The sequence below is a fragment of the Schistocerca cancellata genome, chromosome 7, assembly GCF_023864275.1.
Source record: "Schistocerca cancellata isolate TAMUIC-IGC-003103 chromosome 7, iqSchCanc2.1, whole genome shotgun sequence".
In the NCBI taxonomy this organism is placed as follows: domain Eukaryota; kingdom Metazoa; phylum Arthropoda; class Insecta; order Orthoptera; family Acrididae; genus Schistocerca; species Schistocerca cancellata.
The window spans coordinates 273566484-273587325 of record NC_064632.1 but is presented as its reverse complement, the minus strand read 5'-3'; the positions used below and the strand labels follow the sequence as shown (position 1 = coordinate 273587325).

The window sequence follows — 20842 nt, the reverse complement described above, 5'->3', positions numbered from 1 at the left end:
CCCATAGTGCACAGAGCCATTTTTGAGCCATCCGCTGCTGTGGTAACACATATTGCAAAAAGAACACCGCTTACAGGTGCATACAACTCTTTAATTAGACACGACCAGTATCATAGCCTATAGCCGCATTCTCAGGTGTACATGTTGCTTTTTATCATTAAAAACATCATTACTCGGCGTTACTCGCCAAACGCACTGAATCTCTTGGTGGATATTGTCGTTTCGTCAACAAAGCTCGGGTCCCTTCCTTCTACTTTGATGTTGTTTAGTGACAAAGGGTAACATGTACACCTGAGAATGAGGCTATAGGCCCCAAAAATCAAATAAAGGAACAAAATTTTTATAAAAGTGTTTATTTTCATAGAAAATAATTTACTATACATCGCAGTATTAAACAACAAATAACATATGCTGAATAATATAGTTCTTAATTTATATTGTGAGGATGCTTTGGATACGCGTGTAAGTAGCATGAGTGAGATCAATGACACTGAATCCAACAGCATTCTGACAAAAATGCGGAAGTGACTTCCGTTTATTAAACAAATACGTGTGCTCGATTGTCCATTCGACTCAATGTATACCGCAGCGCATGCATTTTTTTTTTTTTCCAGCTCACAAGTCGATGTCACTGAGCATCGATACAATACATCCGATCCTTCTACAAAATTTTGCACAATATCTTAGCAGTGACTGTAGTAGGGGAAAGTTTCCTCCTCATTATTCGTTTAGACCTACAGCGCTTTTCAGCTGATATAGTCGTATTTGGTTTGTTTATCAGGATTGGTAACTCATCCCTCCATCCTTCGCTGATACCATTGTTTTACAATCTTTGGTTTGTATCGTACTTAAACTAACCGAACTGATGAATAATATTGCTTTATAATATGCCCTCAGATTAATCTACGAATAACTTGGCTCCAAACACACGGCTAGCTACATTTAACGCGTTAATAGACAGTAGATTTTTCTTACTTTGTACACTGGTACACGGTATATACGTTGTTACACGATCTTAGTTTTTGATTCTGTGCATAGTTTGCAACAAAATCAGTGGTGTTAACGTCATTGTTCCACGGATTCTTCAATCCAGGTACCTAAATTTTAGGTCTCTAACTTCTACGATCCATTACAAATTACTAAACTGGAAGTAACAATCAGCCTCGAGTTATGTTACCGTTCGGGGAAAGCTGATTACATTTAATTTCTAGAAATAAACAATGAAATTAAACAATTTCTGTCCCCCTTCCTCACTATGACATTACATATGTCTTCAATAGTCGATGCCACAAAATTATTAATAATATGAGACGGTTTAGACACACGAAAGGGTGAAATTCAGTAATTTGAAGGTCTGATTACCAAACACGTTAATGAGATCAAGATTCGCAGAAATCACACTACGTTGGAACAGGACCCGCATCATTATATTTTCTTCAGAAAACGGATACCTGTTAAACTGTCGCATATTCCCAGGAGACTGTCCATTTGCAGAAGTATGAACCAGTCTCTACTCTGTTCTGTCGTTGCTTGCTTCACTGTGACTCGTGCAACACAGTTATGCTGACGATTCTTTGTTGGACTGAATGCGAACTTCCACAGCAAGAAATACCTAAATATGAGTAAATATCTAGGAAAACAGACTAGGAATTTTTGTAAATAATTTGCTTCTAGTGCTTCCTCTACTTAGTGCAGTAACAACAATCAATATTTTTTGTGCAGCAATAAATATGAGTTCACGGGAAAGCAGAAACAGCTGAATTTACAGAAACTTCTAGAAAGATTCAAAAATACAAAACAGAAAAAAGAAAAGAAAACGAAATAAAGGACGGTGCTGTTCATTTTTGAAAATAAACACGCATTCCTGTAATAGGCTTGCTGACATTCATTGGAAGATGTTTCTTTAAACATTCATCTCTAGACGTACAAAGTAAACCAATACATTGCGCGCGATCGTTAGGTTCGTAGATGAGATTTCATTCAGCAACACTGGCTCCCCTTGAGGGGAAATGGAGTGCCCTATAACGGGGCGTTAGTGCGGTGACATCAGCAGCAGTTATGGTCGAGGACGTAATTAAGGAAGTTGATCAGCGGGTCGTAGAGGGCATCGACGACATCTGTGGACCAGAGGAAGCTGAGGTGGCTGAACGACTTTGTTGGTATCAGGTAGCTGCCCATCAGCTTCGGAAGCCGACTCGCCAACCATCGCATATCCTGTGAACAGGGAAAAGAGCAGTTAAGAGAAATACTGATCGAAAACATACATATATAAAAACAGGTGTATCTGTGTAAATGTGTCTGTGATTGTGTACGTATGTTCCAGCTTAGCTCAGTAAACCGTAATTTTAACCAAACTCGGTAGAGGTGTGTAAAAAAATTAGTAAATGAATGCAAGTAGCCTTGTACGGTTTCGACGGATGTAAACCCATTTTCATCAGAAATACTTGTAACCTAATGACAACGTAACAGCAAAAACTAAAAACTCGGAAACATACACTATGTGATCAAAAGTATCCGGACACCTACAAAAACATACTTTTTTCAATTAAGTGCATTGTGCTGCCACCTACTGCCAGGGACTCCAAATCAGCGACCTCAGTAGTCATTTAGACTTTGTGAGAGAGCAGAATGGGGAGCTCCCGGGAACTCACGGACTTCGAACGTGGTCAGGTGATAGGGTGTCACTTGTGTCATACGTCTGTATGCGAGATTTCCACACTCCTAAACATCCCTTGATCCACTGCTTCCGATGTGATTGTGAAGTGGAAATGTGAAGGGACACGTACAGCACATAAACCTACAGGCAGACCTCGTCTGTTGACTGACACAGACCGCTGACAGGTGAAGAGGGTCGTAATGTGTAATAGGTAGACATATATGCATACCATCACACAAGAATTCCAAATTGCAACAGGATCCACTGCAAGTACTATGACAGGCGGGAGCTGAGAAAACTTGGATTTCATGGTCGAGATGCTGCTCATAAGCCACACATCACGCGTAAATGCCAAACGACACCTCGCTCAGTGTAAGGAGCGTAAACATTGGACGACTGAACAGTGGAGAAACGTTGCGTGGAGTGACGAATCATGATACACAATGTGGCGATCCGATGGCAGGGTGTGGGTACGGAGAAATTCCCGGTGAACGTCATCTTGCAGCGTATGTAGTGCCATCAGTAAAATTCGCAGGCAGTGGTGTTACGGTGTGGCCATGTTTTTCATGGAGGGTTCAAAATGGTTCAAATGGTTCTGAGCACTATGGGACTCAACTTCTGAGGTCATTAGTCCCCTAGAACTTAGAACTAGTTAAACCTAACTAACCTAAGGACATCACAAACATCCATGCCCGAGGCAGGATTCGAACCTGCGACCGTAGCGGTCTTGCGGTTCCAGGCTGCAGCGCCTTTAACCGCACGGCCACTTCGGCCGGCTTTTTCATGGAGGGGGGGGGGGACTGCACCCCTTGTTATTTTTCGTGGCACTATAACAGCACAGGCCTACACTGATATTTTAAACACCTTCTTCCTTCCCCCTGCTGAAGAGCAAATTCGGGGATGACGATCGAGCACCTGTTCATAATGCACGGCCTGTGGCGGAGTGGTTACACGACAATAACATCCCTGTAAAGGATTGGTCTGCAGAGAGTCCTGACCTGAACCCTATAGAACACCTTTGGTCTGTTTTGGAACGCCGACTTCGAGGGGGGGGCCTCACCGACCGACGTCGATACCCATCAGTGCAGCACTCCGGGAAGAATGGGCTGTCATTCCCCAAGAAACTTTCCAGCACGTGATTGAACGTATGTCTGCGAGACTGGAAGCTGTCATCAGGGCCAAGGGTGGGTCTACACCATATTGAATTCCAGCATTACCGATGGAGGTCGCTACGAACTTGAAAGTCATTTTCAGTCAGGTGTCCGGATACTTTCGTTAACATAGTGTACATGTCAAACTCACGCGTCATGCAGAGACTAAATCATCACATAGGAGTGGGAACATCACATAGATCATTAAATATAACGAAAAGAATAGAAACTAACACTTACTCAAATTTCGCATCGGAAAAACACCAAATAACGAATCAATTTGACATTTGTCCAATGAAAATATGTCAGCGCACATCATTGTATACATTACAAAATATGCTGGCCCCTATGGTCAGGGCTTGTCAGGTAAGTAAGAATAGATGAAATGTTAAAATCCAAAACAAAACCAATCAAATAAAATGTCAGGTCATGTTATGAGCTGCACGCCGATTGACAGGGAGTAGAGAGCGCGAACACCAGGAAAACCAGGCAGGTGGTGGGTGAGTGGAGATGGAACTACGCCAATGGGAGCCACGCCAGTCGCACGGCAGTCAGATCTAACCCTTGATGATAATGATGGGGCAGTTATCAAAAACTCAGGATTTTATCAGACTTTGAGGTGGCAAGTAAATTTTCAATTATTTTGAATATGACTGTTCTTATTTTGAATATGACTGCTCTTTAGCAACGGTTAGAGATAATTGAATGAATACAAAGCAGCCAAGGTGGTTATATTCAACCTCTGAGCGAGGTTTCGACGGATGCGATCCCGTCTTCTTCATAAATACTTGTAACCTGCAGACAATGTAAAAACAGTAACTACAAACTCGGAAACTCACATGTTAAAATTAAGCTTCATACGGAGACTAGATCCCCACAAAGGTGGTGGAATATCACATATTACATAAAACAAATCCAAGAGAATAAAAACTAGTATTTACTAAAATTTCAGATTGGAAAAATGGTAAATAATGAAGTGATCCTATGCTGTCAGCGCACATCATTGTGTACATTATGAAATATGTTGACCCCTATGACCAGTGTTTGTCAGTATACATTCTTTGTGTGTACGTCTTCGTTTCTCCCGTTTCCTACTTTCTGAAAGCACTGATTTTACCCACTCTCGTTACTGCATATTTTTTACTGTACGATGACTCATACACTAATGTCACTCATAGTCACATACGTTTATCACAGCGTGTTCACACATTAACTTTATTACTGCTCATACGATAATGTACTTGTTGCCTTAAAAGTGTTTTAATGTAAGTTAGCATATTTTACTTTGGAATAGCATCCTTTGCCATTCTTTATTTATCACTATTCTCACACACACCCTCCCACTATAAATGCATTTCCACTTACTGGCCAATTATGCCGCGACCAGCTTCTCAAATCGCTTTCAGCTTTCTTCCTGTCTGTCTATTCCGTTGGTGGAAAACGCAAAATATGAGATTGGTGTGGGTTTGGCTTCAGGTGGTTCTTGTTACAGAAACCATCAGCACTAGCTTTGTTTTTACAAAAGGTAGTGATATGTAAACATAACTCGGGGTAATTTCAAGCAAACATGGTATGTACGAGAATATGACACTGAAAAATCTAGGTCTAGGATACCCTTAGGACTAGTAGCTATTGCGATGAGGATACAATATGAGAGTGGCATGTAGGGATAGCTCCGAAACACTTGCAGAAATTTCAGTCGTATGTAGGAAGCGTACAACTTACTACAAGGAAAAAATACCTTCGGTGTAAGACAGCCATCTGTATCTACATCTACATAGATACTCCGCAAATCACATTTAAGTGCCTGGAAGAGGGTTCATCGAACCACCACAATTCTCTATTATTCCAATCTCGTATAGCGCGCGGAAAGAACGAACACCTATATTGGGTTAGATAGAGCAGCAATCAGTCGTAGAATTAAGTTGCTTTAATATGACATTTATAGTTACAACGCAGATCATATTTCGACCTGTGTCAGGTCATTATCAATGCAGTGCGGAATATGTTCGCATTCGGAGGAGAAAGCTAGTGATTGGAATTTCGTGAGAAGATTCCGTCGCAACGAAAAACGCCTTTCTTTTAATGATGTCCAGCCCAAATCCTGTATCATTTCTGTGACACTCCCTCCCATATTTCGCGATAATACAAAATGTGATGCCCTTCTTTGGACTTCTTCGATGTCCTCCGTCAGCCCTATCTGGGTAAGGATCCCACACCGCGCAGAAGTATTCTAAAAGAGGACGGACAACCGTAGAGTAGGCAGTCTCCTTAGTAGATCTGTTACATTTTGGTGGAATTTGGTACAGAGAAAGTGGTGACACCTAAGATATGACCCTGGAATGTCAGACGTCACACTAGGCAAACTTCATAGGTATATGACCTACTACCTCAAAATTATAATAAAAAATCTTGGCCGGGGTTAGACATTGATTAGGAGTTAGTTGCTGGTTTGAGAAGAGTGACACACGAAAGTAAAGGAATGCTTGGTGACAGTCCTGGTTGGAAATAATCCCTAGAGGTGTGGCTGATAATAGGAAAAATTGACTTAATACACAGCTTGGAAATCCTTGTAGTAATTGCAAGCAGACTTGTAGTAATTGGAAGCAAACTCGGTAGACAAATGATAATGATCTGGAAAAGACGCTATGTTGCTGTGACATTTCTAGTACTTCTGGGTGTAGTGCTGAGGCTAGGAGTAGGAAGGCGGTGATAAGTACTTATAAAACTGGAAGCGCTGGAGATATATCAACCAAACGTATTACACAAATGGCTTATTATCTAGGTAGAGACCCCAATCACAGCTATAAGGGACGGTTGAGTGGGAAGACGTAGACGTTTGAATATAATTATTAATGACAAAGTCTGGTGTCGAATCCAAGGTCTTCGGTATCGCTATGCTAAATGGTGGCAGTCCCGTTTACATTTCACCCCCGGGAATGTGACTATGTATGGATAGGGAGTGAAGCATATAACTAATCGAAAAGAACTGACATTAGTGTCAAAATACACTTTTTTGAGTTGCACTTTGATGACAGTCCCGAAGGCATTCAGTATCTAGGAGTTCTGGTGGCGTTGGTTATGGAGACGGGATGATACAACCGGCCAATGCCGTGTAATAAGGCAATACCAAAAAAATTAAGGGTGCTGGTCTAAGCAAACAGGGTGTCATTTGCATACGAACGTATAGTGTAATAAAAGTGGAAGAGCTTCATAATGTTTCGCCTTAATATACGATGCCCTCTACCTTAAATTCACGGAAATTCGGAAACAGCCTGGAAACTGGAAATATCTTTTACTATCACTAATATGTAATAGACACTTTTCCTGAAGAGTCCACAGCGTATTGGTCAATCGAATATGTCCATCAAGACAAAGAGCCAGACTAAGACGTCTCTACGAAGGACGACGGGAGCATAAGGTGCTATACGGACGACAGAGGCCCTTCTCATCATTCTGGGAACAAGTCCCGCTGATATCACTGTACGATATCTTGTTGCAGGATATTCACTGCGGCGGCATATCGTAGATAAAGTACAATAAATTACGGATTTCAGAATAACTAATAAGTTAGATCTTCGGGACTGGGTACTTGATGAATGGCAGCGGGAGTACAGCAAAAAATGCAGGACGTCAGGTATGCAGTCTGTTTCGGAACATAAGAGTGAGAGACTAAAAATGAATTATATCGGCTTCAATGGAGGCATGCTTCACTTTATGACAGGGCAAGGCCATTACCCCGCTATTTACACAGTACAGGAAAGACAGCGTCAGCATTGTGTGACTCTGGTGATTTAGGATCCTTTGAGAGTTTGGTGTTCACATGCCCTCTCCAAGTGGCTGCTAGAAGACATGGGCCCCGTCAAAGGTAAATGTTGTCACTGTGGTCTTCAGTCTGAAGACTGGTTTGAAGCAGCTCTCCGTGCTACTCTCTCCTGTGAGAGAGTAACTACTGCAACCTACATCCTTCTGAATCTGCTTGCTGTATTAATACCTTGGTCTCCCTCTACGACTTTTACCCCACGTGCTTCCCTCCAGTACTAAATTGGCGATCCCTTGATGTCTCAGGATGTGTCCTACCAACCGATCCCTCCTTTTAGTCGGGTTTTACCACAAATTTCTCTTCTCCCCAATTCCGTTCAGCACCTCTTCATTAGTTACGTGATCTACCCATCTAATCTTCAGCATTCTTCTGTAGTACCACGTTTCAAAAGCTTCTAACCTCTTTTTTGTCTAAACTATTTATCGTCCATGTTTCACTTCCATACATTGCTACACTCCATACAAGTACTTTTAGAAAGGACTTCCTGACACATAAAACTATACTCGACGTTAACAAATTTCTCTTCTTCAGAAACACTTTTCTTGTCATTGCCAGTCAACGTTTTGTATCCACCCTACTTCTACCATCATCAGTTATTTTGCTTCCCAAATAACAAAACTCCTTTACTACTTTGTCTCATTTCCTAAACTAATTCCCTCAGCATCACCTGATTTAAGTCGACTACATTCCATTATCCTCGTTTTGCTTTTGTTTATGTTCATTTTATATCCTCCTTTCAAGATTCTGTCCTTTCCGTTCAACTGCTCTTCCAACTCCTTTACTGCCTCTGCCAAAATTGCAATGTCATCGACAAATCTCAAAGTGCACTAAATAGTATACCTAATTATGAATGCTGACACATTCCAGTTATATAACATAGTCAAGAACAATATATCTGGAAAAAAATTAAACGAGTTCAGAACTACTATTGGAAACACAAATATAGGTGTGAGAAGTGGCAACAGAAGAGAGGAAAAGAGTGGGAGGAAAGACGTGAATGATGAGGAGGTACGAAAGGGCAACATGGTGCTGATTCTGAGGAAGAGAAAAACACTGCGTGATCAGTGGAGTATTGTGTGGTATCTGTTAACAGCAGCATATTCAATAGTAACTTAGTTTTAATTCATTTCTAATATCAATAAACTAGTTATTAATAATGATAATCGAGATAATTTGAGGTTTTTTTCAGTCACTAAACAACTGGACAATTCAGTTATTAATTGTTTTCCGTCTTGAGTTTACTGCAATTTAATTAAAGAGAATTACAATAGACGCATTTCGTTTTTATTTGTAAATCATCTTCCTTGGTTATTCTACTGCGGAAGGTAACCACGCAAGCAAATCTAGTATAACTGGACAATCAATTACAGATGGCTGAAAGGTAGGCCATTTTCCTATGCAGCGTAGGCAAAACCCGAAGATGTAGCTAGGTAGCCACAAACGGTAGTAACCTGAAGAAATTTACATAAAAAGTAACATCATCTCTTTTGATTATTTCATTACTTACTTTCGTGTTATTTCTTCCTAACTATTTACTTTTCTCTACATAAACGCTTATTACTAAGATTTATTGTGTAATTTGATATCTTAATATTGCATCACTAGAATTTAAAAAAAAGTGTAAGCCACTATCTAGAGAATTTTAAATGTACTTGGACACACTTGTTTTATGACTGCAATAAATAAAAACTAATATCCACCGTCTGGTGGATCATGGGATGACAGCTGTTATTATAACTTTATGTGTAGTAGTGACAGTTGTTTCTGCATCTTTGTGTAGGGAGGTTGATAACCGTTACTATATCTTCATGTAGTGGGGATCAGAGCTGTTGCTACATTTTTATGTACTAAGGATGTCAGTTATTACTATATGTTTATGCAGTAGGGATGATACCTTCAGCTGCATTTATATTTTTTATTTGCAATCGTTTTCGATTATCCATTACGCCATCTTCATGAGCCTGATTACATTAAACACATCTTTGTCATAATTGTATACGGTGTAGCAAACTACACTCCTGGAAATTGAAATAAGAACACCGTGAATTCATTGTCCCAGGAAGGGGAAACTTTATTGACACATTCCTGGGGTCAGATACATCACATGATCACACTGACAGAACCACAGGCACATAGACACAGGCAACAGAGCATGCACAATGTCGGCACTAGTACAGTGTATATCCACCTTTCGCAGCAATGCAGGCTGCTATTCTCCCATGGAGACGATCGTAGAGATGCTGGATGTAGTCCTGTGGAACGGCTTGCCATGCCATTTCCACCTGGCGCCTCAGTTGGACCAGCGTTCGTGCTGGACGTGCAGACCGCGTGAGACGACGCTTCATCCAGTCCCAAACATGCTCAATGGGGGACAGATCCGGAGATCTTGGTGGCTAGGGTAGTTGACTTACACCTTCTAGAGCACGTTGGGTGGCACGGGATACATGCGGACGTGCATTGTCCTGTTGGAACAGCAAGTTCCCTTGCCGGTCTAGGAATGGTAGAACGATGGGTTCGATGACGGTTTGGATGTACCGTGCACTATTCAGTGTCCCCTAGACGATCACCAGTGGTGTACGGCCAGTGTAGGAGATCGCTCCCCACACCATGATGCCGGGTGTTGGCCCTGTGTGCCTCGGTCGTATGCAGTCCTGATTGTGGCGCTCACCTGCACGGCGCCAAACACGCATACGACCATCATTGGCACCAAGGCAGAAGCGACTCTCATCGCTGAAGACGACACGTCTCCATTCGTCCCTCCATTCACGCCTGTCGCGACACCACTGGAGGCGGGCTGCACGATGTTGGGGCGTGAGCGGAAGACGGCCTAACGGTGTGCGGGACCGTAGCCCAGCTTCATGGAGACGGTTGCGAATGGTCCTCGCCGATACCCCAGGAGCAACAGTGTCCCTAATTTGCTGGGAAGTGGCGGTGCGGTCCCCTACGGCACTGCGTAGGATCCTACGGTCTTGGCGTGCATCCGTGCGTCGCTGCGGTCCGGTCCCAGGTCGACGGGCACGTGCACCTTCCGCCGACCACTGGCGACAACATCGATGTACTGTGCAGACCTCACGCCCCACGTGTTGAGCAATTCGGCGGTACGTCCACCCGGCCACCCGCATGCCCACTATACGCCCTCGCTCAAAGTCCGTCAACTGCACATACGGTTCACGTCCACGCTGTCGCGGCATGCTACCAGTGTTAAAGACTGCGATGGAGCTCCGTATGCCACGGCAAACTGGCTGACACTGACGGCGGCGGTGCACAAATGCTGCGCAGCTAGCGCCATTCGACGGCCAACACCGCGGTTCCTGGTGTGTCCGCTGTGCCGTGCGTGTGATCATTGCTTGTACAGCCCTCTCGCAGTGTCCGGAGCAAGTATGGTGGGTCTGACACACCGGTGTCAATGTGTTCTTTTTTCCATTTCCAGGAGTGTATTATAGCTCTTTTTAAAATTTGTGATACATTTATGCAGTTTAACTAAAACAATTTCAGGTTTCATATTTGCGTGTGACCAGCAAGGTGTTAAGACCTCGGCAAAAGACAATAGCTGTGGCCAGTGCGTATACTACAAAATATTAATATTTATTTCACTAAAATCAGGCAACTTAAATAGATGCATTAACAGCCAAGAACAGTGAAAGTGCATGTTGTGGTTAGATGCATTTGGTATTATTCAATAGGGGCTACACCCAAACTGAGCCACATTAACAATAGGAGGTGTGCTGTAGTCCTCTTGTGTCACTGACACAAATAGTTCAGGTGGAACAACGCATAATGTGTCACTTACACGGGGTAGTACCCGATTAAACCACGAAACAGAAATGTAGCAACCAACCAAAGTAGTTGAAACGTAAAGTGCACTAGTGATGGCAAAGTCATTACTCGTATTGTAATGTATCATACTGAAATCTACTGCAATAAAAGCAAGTCCCACAAATACAACTGAAGGGTCATCCCTAATACATAAAGGTAAGGCATACTGTTTAGTGTTACTGCCGTATGAACGACAAATTTTCTGTCTGTAGTGGGGTCGATCAGTGATCCTTGGAGGTTGGTGGAGAACAGTGCCCTAAGAGCTGCTGAAGTACTCGTCCCTATTGCCCGGTGTTGCTCTCCTCTGATGCCTTAGGCTGGGGCTGAAACTGGGGCCGTTGACAGATAATGATCAAAAGAATGAAAGACTGTCGGAGTTCAGTTTTACGTAGTCTCTATGAGACAGTGTAGAAGACCTGAAGCTAATAAAATTTCCTCGAGCTTCCAGCTGAATCAAGTGGTTTATTATCTGCGAGCTTCCAGACCAGTACTCCTCGGCTACTGTCAAGCTGACGCCTCACAATGGACGAGGAACGCTTCAGCCACGTCATGTGGTTTATTATCCACGAGCTTTCGCGCGAATATTCTTGGGCTTTTGTCGTCACTGGATAATGGATGAGGAACGCTCGTCCGAAAACTCGTGAACGTTTAAATACTTCTGAGACCAGAAGCTCTAGAAAATAGTTTTAGTTCATGTCTATGTGAGCCCGTGCACGTTGGAAGTCCATTGTACACATACGTCTGAGTTGTTCATCCACGTTTCATGAAAATTTTTTGCATTGCAACTGAATATCTTCTTTTATGTCAAAAGTTTGTCCCAGACTGTAAAAGCTGGAAGGAGAAGCCCTCTGAAACACTCGTGATTGGAAGAGTGTTCCCCTAAGAGTAAATCCTAAAAAAACACCCATAAAATTTCCTTTAAACTGGAAATACGGCCCCAAGCGTTTCGTGACTGGTAGTCCTGTTGATACAATCACAACTAACTATTATTTAGTCACTGAGTACCAGTTGTTCTAAAACAGTAAACTCATACCTCTGTTCTTGACTGGCCACTTCCTATTCGAATTCAGAGATTTTTAGTTGAACTGTATAATCTTCCCCCAACCATGGGTGTCAATCAGTTTGACAAAGGACGATGATCAACGTTATAGAAATGAGAACGAAGGAAATAGCGGAAAAGCGCACAAAATGCTAGAGTCAGTAGTAAAATTAATCATCGATCAGCCGAAGAGACCTGCATTACGTACTACATAGTCGGTAGTGGAAGCACCCCGCGAAGTAAAATAATGAAATTTGAGATAAGGAGTGTAAATTAATGAGACTGACAACAAGTATTACGTATTTATTTTGAACTTAGATACATAGAATACTGCAGTGTTGTGATGTGTGGAACGATGTGTGCAAATACCGCTTTCCGTGTAGCGAGAGCCTTGTTTAGCAACGCCTTTTCGACTGCAACTTGCTCGCTTTCGCAGAGTGTCTGGTCGAACCCGTTAACGCTACAATTCAGTAAACAGAAAACCGCAAACGACGGTAATTTGCAAGCGCGCTAAACACGGAGAAGCGAAAAATGCAGTATTTTTATAACACTGCAGTAATTAAAATTCCGCGTTTTTCTCATTTGCCAACACCGCGAGTGGAAACCGCAACATAAACGGTTGTTTCATCTGCGTTTCTCACCTCAGTGGCTGCGAGAGGTCGCTGATGTAATTTACGAAATGGCGAATAATTTTCCACACCCTTACCTAAAACGCATTAAAGCAAGAGCATAAGCGGTATCACCACTGCCAAAATTTTTTATCTTTCTACGTATTTTGTCAGCCGGCGATGTTTTGTGGTCTGCGATGCAGATCACCATTGTAAATCACTATTCGTGTCAAGCAACAGTTAATCGATTCTGTCGCTTTTGCAACTTCTCGTGTATTTGATGCTTCAAAACCTGTTGTGGTCGCAAATTGTATTTTACCTGGGAATAGTACACAAGAAACTGTATATCTGAAAAAGAATAGTTAGTGAGATGCTTATATGATTAGCGATTTTAAACGTGTCGATGGCTTCGTACAAAATGCTTTTATTTTATTTTATTTCTTGTTGTTCTCCCATTTATTTCTTCATTCCATGGCTGTCTCCATACAAATCAGATAATACAGAGGCTGCTGCTAACAGATTAACCCCAGCGATTTACATGTTGAACCACGTTTCCTGGGTGAAAGAAAATACACTGTGGTACAAGTGACACTTGGGACCAGTTGCCAACCATAATTCTCTAATATGAGCTGTAGAACATCAACGTGATATCGGGAACACCTACAAAATTGTCACCAGCTTGATATGTGGTGCGGGCTGATGCGTCAACTAACCACTGCATCACTTATTTCGCAGTAAAGAAAACCACAGCACTAAAAAGCTTTTCTAGGAAGGTGGTTCGCGCGAGACGAATCCCTGCTCTGTGTACTAATTTCTCTAGACACCACATCAATCAGTTATTTAGTTTACGTGTTACATGAATGAATGTGTTTATGCCACTGAAATGCGCAATCTTCAAGAACTTACTGAACCTATCAGCACGGAAACTCCACAGTTGTTGGATCGGATGTGGGTAGAAACTGTGGACAGCCAGCACATGAACAAATCCTCGCTGGTGACAGTTTGTTCATGGGCACTGTTCATAGACCACAGCCCGGGATTAGTGAAAGTGGGATGGTGATGAGGTGCGCGGAAGGGGGGGGGGGGTTGTCTGGTACCACAGAAACCAAGTAGGGACAAATGATCATCTTATTGGTTACATAAAGTGTGAAACTGACACTCAAACATCAAATTAAAAGGATATTAGAAATCTGGGAATCACACGATATTTATTTAAGCAATCGGGAAACGGACAATCTGTAAAGCAACGGGTCACAGAGAAGTGATGTTGGTACACGGACGGTTGATATCTGCGACGTCGGCCGAAGGACTATGACCTGTGTCCAGGCGTATAACTACGTATCCCAGTACACAACAGTAAATATCTTCCCAAATATTTGTTCTTCTTTTTCCTTTCTTCTTAGCCTGTATTCTTAAGTACCCCGTAACCTACGCTGAGGTTGTCACTCCATCTTTTCCTTGGAGGGCCTATATTTCTTTTACCAGCTAGTAATTTATTTCCTAAGATTTTCATAATCTTTCGTTTAACAATTCAACCTACGTGTTTATTCCATTCATGTTTTCTCTTATGCACCCACTCATTGATGGAGACCATTTTACATCCTTTTCTAACGCTGTCACTTCTCTCTCTATCTGCCAGTGTCTTTCCTACAATCCTCGGCTTAGATCCTGTATTATGAAACGACGAAGCAATTTCTGTGTCCATCGTAAATAAGACAGGTGGTGGTCTGGAATGAACATGGAAAAGTGCATCGTTGTCAAGTTATTTATACACAGGAGACGTTTCATGCACTTCCTGTAATCACCTCATTGCAATAGAAACGTCTTCTTAGACTATGTTGTATGAAAAGGCGAAGCAATTTCTGTGTACCATCGAAATGTGACAGGTCCAATGCTCGAATAAACATGTGAAAGTGCATTGGTGTCAAGTTTGTTATGCTAACGATGCAGTTCTGATAGAGAATAGAAAACTTTTACATTAATTTGACGTGGCTGCCGGACTCCTAAATATGGTCATATCCACTCAGAATACCGAATGTACGTTCTTTGGAACCAATTAGATGCAAACTGAAAGCGGATAGAAGACTATTCAGCGGGTAATGACATTTAAATGCCCTAGTATCATATTGTCCAGCAGTGGAAAGCTGCAAATAGAAAACAAGCAGCAAAAGTAACGTGCCAGGGTCTTAAATGATACAATTTGGGAAAATATATTGGGAAAGACGCAAAGACAAGACTGTACGAAACAGTAGTGATACCAGTTATGACATACACAGCTGAGATAAGACCCAAAACATCAAAAACTATAAGATTTTTAGAAACGACGCCAATACTGCAAAAACCGCTGACAGCCTATATGTTCTCTATGACCTCGTCCATGAGTACACTAAAAAGTAGCGTGCTTATACAGTGACTTTGACAACTACTACTATTAACTGCTATACATCTAATTATTCTGGCACCAATTTTCGCCAGGATGTATTTGCTGGAAAAAAGGTTTCAGTTGTTTTTGTTAAGTTGTAAGGAATGCTCCGGTTTTAGTACAGGTTTACGATATCTGTTAACTAAATCGTATCAGGAGCATTCTATAAGTACATAAAACAAAGATAAGCTGGTCCATGGTAGTCAGTGGACACCTCTATGGTCTATTTAAGAATGACTGCGTATTCCTAGATTTCCGGAATGTGTTGGACTCGGTGGCCCAGTCCAGATGTTGACGAAGATTCGAGCATATGGAATAAGTTCACAGATATGTGAGTGGCATAGAGACTTTTTAAGGAATAATACCAGTATGGTGTCCTCGACGGCAAGTGTTCATCAGTGAGGAGGGTATCGTCAAGAATGTTAAAGGGAAGTGTGACAGGACTGCTGTTACTTTCTGTATACGTAAATGATGTGACGGACAGGGTGGACAGCCGTTACTAATTGCTGATGATGCTGTGTTGTACAGGGAAGTGTCTTCGCTAATTCACTAGGAGGATAGTGGATGACAGACACAATCTACAGTTGATGCGATTAATGGCAGATCATTCTAAATGTAGAAAAAGTTAAGTTGATGGGAATGAGTAAGATAAACTACCACGTAACGTTAAGGCGTTGGCAGTGGGCTGCTTGACACAATGCACAGTCGTTTTAAACGTAGTCACTGCCCCGCTAACAAACAGAAATTATGTGAAATGAAAGCAGCTCTCAAAAGGTCAATGAGAGATTCTTTTAACAAAATTAAAAGCAATATTTTATCTGCAGATTCTAAAAATAGCCCCAAAAAATTATGGGCGTAAGTAAAATTATGAATGCAACAAAGGGTTAAGGGTGGAGATCACGAAATAAAATTTGGTGAAAGAAGCGTGCTAGCGAGGACGTCGCACTATTGTACACGTATGTATAGAGAGGCAATTGAAATCCACAAACATCAATACAATTTTAATCGTAAAGAAGAAGGATTAAAATTGGATAAGATATGGCGGTCAACGTTGCATCAATCACGTGGCAATCGATTGCCTGCAATCGAGAGAACAGACGATAGCCAGAGATAGCTGCACATCGACGCCACGTGACGTGTGGTGGCGCCCCCTACGATCTCTATATAAGCGGCGGCCCCAGCTCCTTGCAACCCGTCGTCGACTCACCTCGGAAGATGTTCTCCGTAGTTGAGAACGAAACGTCAGGGAGAAGTAGTTCTACAGATCGACCACGGCAACTTAGCCCGGAAGAGTTTACTGATAAAGACGCCGGCCGTGAAAGCCTACATGGAATGAATGCAACAAATAATTCAGTACGTTCTCTTGCTGACAGTACAGGTAATGTAACGGATGACGATAAACAGAAGGCCGAAATTTTAAACTTCAACAGAAGCAAGCGTAACTTCAGGTGTGCCCCAGGGCAGCGTAATAGGTCCAATGCTTTCTACGATTTACATAAACGATCTGATGGTGGTATTGACATCCGTCAAGTGTCTAGGTGTGACTCTTCGAAATGATCTCAAATGGAATGATCACATTACACAAGTAACGGGCAAGGCGAACTCTAGATTGCCGTTTATTGGTAGAATCCTGAAGCGATGGTGTTCTTCAGCAACGGAAATTGCTTACAATACGTTAGTTCGTGCAGTATTAGAGTATTGTTCGTCTGTATGGGACCTTACCTGATTCAAGAGATTGAGAAGGTCCAAAGAAGAGCGGCAAGATTCGTGATTGGTACATTTTGCCATAGAGAGACCTTTACAAATCTCATAGAAAGTTTGAAGTGGGACACACTTGCAGATAGACGACGCGCTAAACGGAAGGGGCTGCTCACTAAATTCCGAAATCCGATCTTCGCCAAGCATATAGAGCATATATTATTACCACCAACTTTCAAATCGTGCAATGATCACCATTCAAAGGTAAGGGAAATTAGAGCTTGTACTGAGGCGTTCAGACAGTCGTTTTTCCCTCTCGCGATCCGTGAGTGGAACAGACGGGAGCGGGGGGGGGGGGGGGGGGGGGAGTATGACTTTGGAGCGAATTGTGCCCTCTGCCATACACCGCTTGGTCGCTAGCGGAGTATATACGTAGATGTAGATGCTAGATTAAATATCTTGGCGTAAAGTTGCAAAGTGATGTGAAGTGGAATAATGACAATGACGTGACAAAGGATTAAAAATTTAAAAAATTATTTCCTGTGCGGATTCGAATCTACGACTTTCTGCGCGTCAGGACTGTAACTTACGCACCACGGGCTACACCTCTACTTGCCGTAACGGCGTTTTATTTATTCCTCTACAAAACCTCTCAACAATGATCTGCTGGCTTAGAAATTTCAGCCTCATGCATAGAAAGAAGGATCCTTTATTGTATGATTATATGATAGCGGAACAAACACTGGTAGCAGTTACTTCTGTAAAAGATCTGGGAGTATGCGTGCGGAACGATTTGAAGTGGAATGATCATATAAAATTAATTGTTGGTAAGGCGGGTGCCAGGTTGACATTCATTGGGAGAGTCCTTAGAAAATGTAGTCCATCAACAAAGGAGGTGGCTTACAAAACACTTGTTCGACCTATACTTGAGTATTGCTCGTCAGTGTGGGATCCGTACCAGGTCGGGTTGACAGAGGAGATAGACAAGATTCAAAGAAGAGCGGCACGTTTCGTCACAGGGTTATTTGATAAGGGTGATAGCGTTACGGAGATGTTTAGCAAACTCAAATGGTAGACTCTGCAAGAGAGGCGCTCTGCAGCGCGGTGTAGCTTGCTGTCCAGGTTTCGAGAGGGTGCGTTTGTGGATGAGGTATCGAATATATTACTTCCCCCTACTTATACCTCCCGAGGAGATCACGAATATAAAATTAGATAGATTCGAGCGCGCACGGAAGCTTTTCGGCAATCGTTCCTCCCGCGAACCATACGCGACTGGAACAGGAAAGGGAGGTAATGACAGTGGTACGTAAAGTGCCCTCCGCCACACACCGTTGGGTGGCTTGCGGAGTATAAATGTAGATGTAGATGTAGATGCAGTGTCGCATGAAGTTTATCTGCTGTAGGCCAGCCTCTGTGACGATAATAATTGAATATGTGACGCTGAATCGCATCTTCTGCGAAAGGATCCAGTTGCGTTTGGCTAATGCTGTTTATGAAAGACGCGTATTTCGTCACGATCGTTGTGTGAGTGTGTTGTTTTTGGTATTATTATTATGTCTGATGAAATGCGAAATAAAAGGACCTGACCAAGGATTCGGGACCCAAACACATCAAGATAGGAAGCGGAACAAGGAACTAGAAGTGAACTCATCACGTGTTGTGGCAGTTCGAAAACGGTGAATAGTTCGCTCTGGTTGGAAGAATCCAGCTCCAATCCGTGAAGTGTCAACTAGCAAGTAAGAAACTTCGTGTCAGATTAAAACTGTGTGCCGGACCGAGAAGTGAGCTCGGGGCCTTTGCCTTTCCCGGACAAGTGCTCTACCAACTGAAGCTGTGAGGAGGGGTAGCGCGTCGTGTTTGTGTAGCGCAGATGGTAGAGCACTTGACCGGCAAAGGTACCGCGTTCGAGTCTCCCTCCGTCACACAGTTTTAATCTTATACGGAGTTTCATATCAGCGCATACTCTCCTGCAGAGTGAAATTTTCATTCTGCAAGTAATTTTAATCAGACTACAGTGAGCTCCCTAAGTCAGTGAGCTCTTTTAACCGGCCCACCTGTTGTTGCTCTTTCTCTGGAGAAACGCGTGGTTCCGCCTCACGAGACCTCTAGTGGTCAATTCCTTATTACATGATGTCACCCGAATACTATTTTATCATATTGTGTATATTTTACAGTCGGTAATGTTCGGTGACGTGGCACGGAACAAGAGCCATAATGGCCTTATTACTTTAGGACATGGTGTAAAAAAGATCTGAGGATGGTCATTACGGACTTAAACCGGTCATCGTCAAAGAATTGATATTGTGATCAAAGACCGGAATAAAAAAACATTTGACAGTATTGGATCACTGTTTGTATACGCGACCATGTCGCAGTTGGTGAAAAGAGTACAAGAGTTTTCGAGTTATTTAGTGGCACAGTCACCTCCCTCACGGAGTCCTACAGCTGTTGCGGAGCTCACCTCTGCGGTGGTGAAGGGGTCGCTGTCCCCGTAGAAGACGGCGGTGTGCGCCGCCACCCTGTGCAAGGGGTACTCCGGGGGCTGCGCGCTGCCGTACACCCTCTGGTTCTCATCGGCGCCGTGGTCGAACATGCTGAAGCGACCTGTGGGCACACGAAACACCACGTTAGCGCACAGCGCTGATGCCGAAGACGAGCGTGCGCTCTGTGGAAAATGTAACAGTCCTCTGTAAACGGGTGCCACAGATTTCAGTCCTGGGGCTGCTCACAAGAGGCACCCGAAACGTTTTAAGTGTCTATTAGGCAATGATAAGTGGCAATCATAAAGTTTCCATAAATGTAGACAATAATGTCCGTGGAGCGCAGCGATCTGGTACTATACCTTGGTTAAAAACAAGAGACTGGATTAATATTTGTTTAGTATGACCGGTTTCGGCTTATGTTAAAGCCATCCTCAGATTTTTTTTTGCCTCCTATGGATGGTGCTGTCGGCTCCCCATTTCTCACGTGATACCACAATCGTTCACCGTGTATTCTGAGGATGGCTTTAGCATAAGCCGAAACCGATCGCAATAAACAAATGTTATTGCGACCCTGACTTTTGTTTTTACCCAAAAAGTTAGCGTTCTAAGCCCACACAAACCCCTTGCCTACATGTCGGTGCTTATATACCCGCATCGGAGTCGTGTTGGGTCGCACATACACTGCAGCAATGTCCTCAAAAGCAGACTTTCTGATCGCAGCGTAAGTTTCTTAACCATCTCAGTCTCCTTCGGCCTATTTTAGTGTGTTAATACATTCACATGTTTGCAAGTGGTTCAGAATTGTTCATTATATTTCATCCTCTTCCTATCATGCAGTATATGGAATTGATAGCTGTGTAGTTTTCGACTTCTATGTGATACAAATTCAAGACGACAGTTCCAGAGTGGTAGAATGACATAAATATTTTTCCGATTTTCTTAAAACAGGCACGTATATTGAGGAAATTTCCAAATACAATTATTTTCTTTTAAAAAATCAAAAATTCTCCTTGCTAGGTTGTCTTGATTCGTTCTAATTTGACTTATGGTTAAATACATTTTGTGTCTCAGAGTACAAGTTGGAACAACTGATATGTAGGGTGTCTGCTATTGGTACAAACGAGAGGGAAGTAAAGAGGACAATAA

At 42.7% G+C, this 20842-nt stretch overlaps 1 protein-coding gene across 1 annotated transcript in view; it reads right to left on the bottom strand.

Annotated features, from left to right (window-relative positions):
• Positions 1–389: 389 nt before the first annotated feature.
• LOC126092730 (lipase 3-like) overlaps positions 390–20842 on the bottom strand; it is a 326223-nt gene continuing 305770 nt past the window's right edge. Inside the window, exons 7-8 of the mRNA XM_049908455.1 lie at positions 19675–19817; positions 390–2214 (exon numbers count right to left, since the gene is read on the bottom strand). Of these exons, the coding sequence (XP_049764412.1) occupies positions 2047–2214; positions 19675–19817 (311 nt within the window). The 3' untranslated portion in view covers positions 390–2046. The remainder of the gene's footprint in view (positions 2215–19674; positions 19818–20842) is intronic.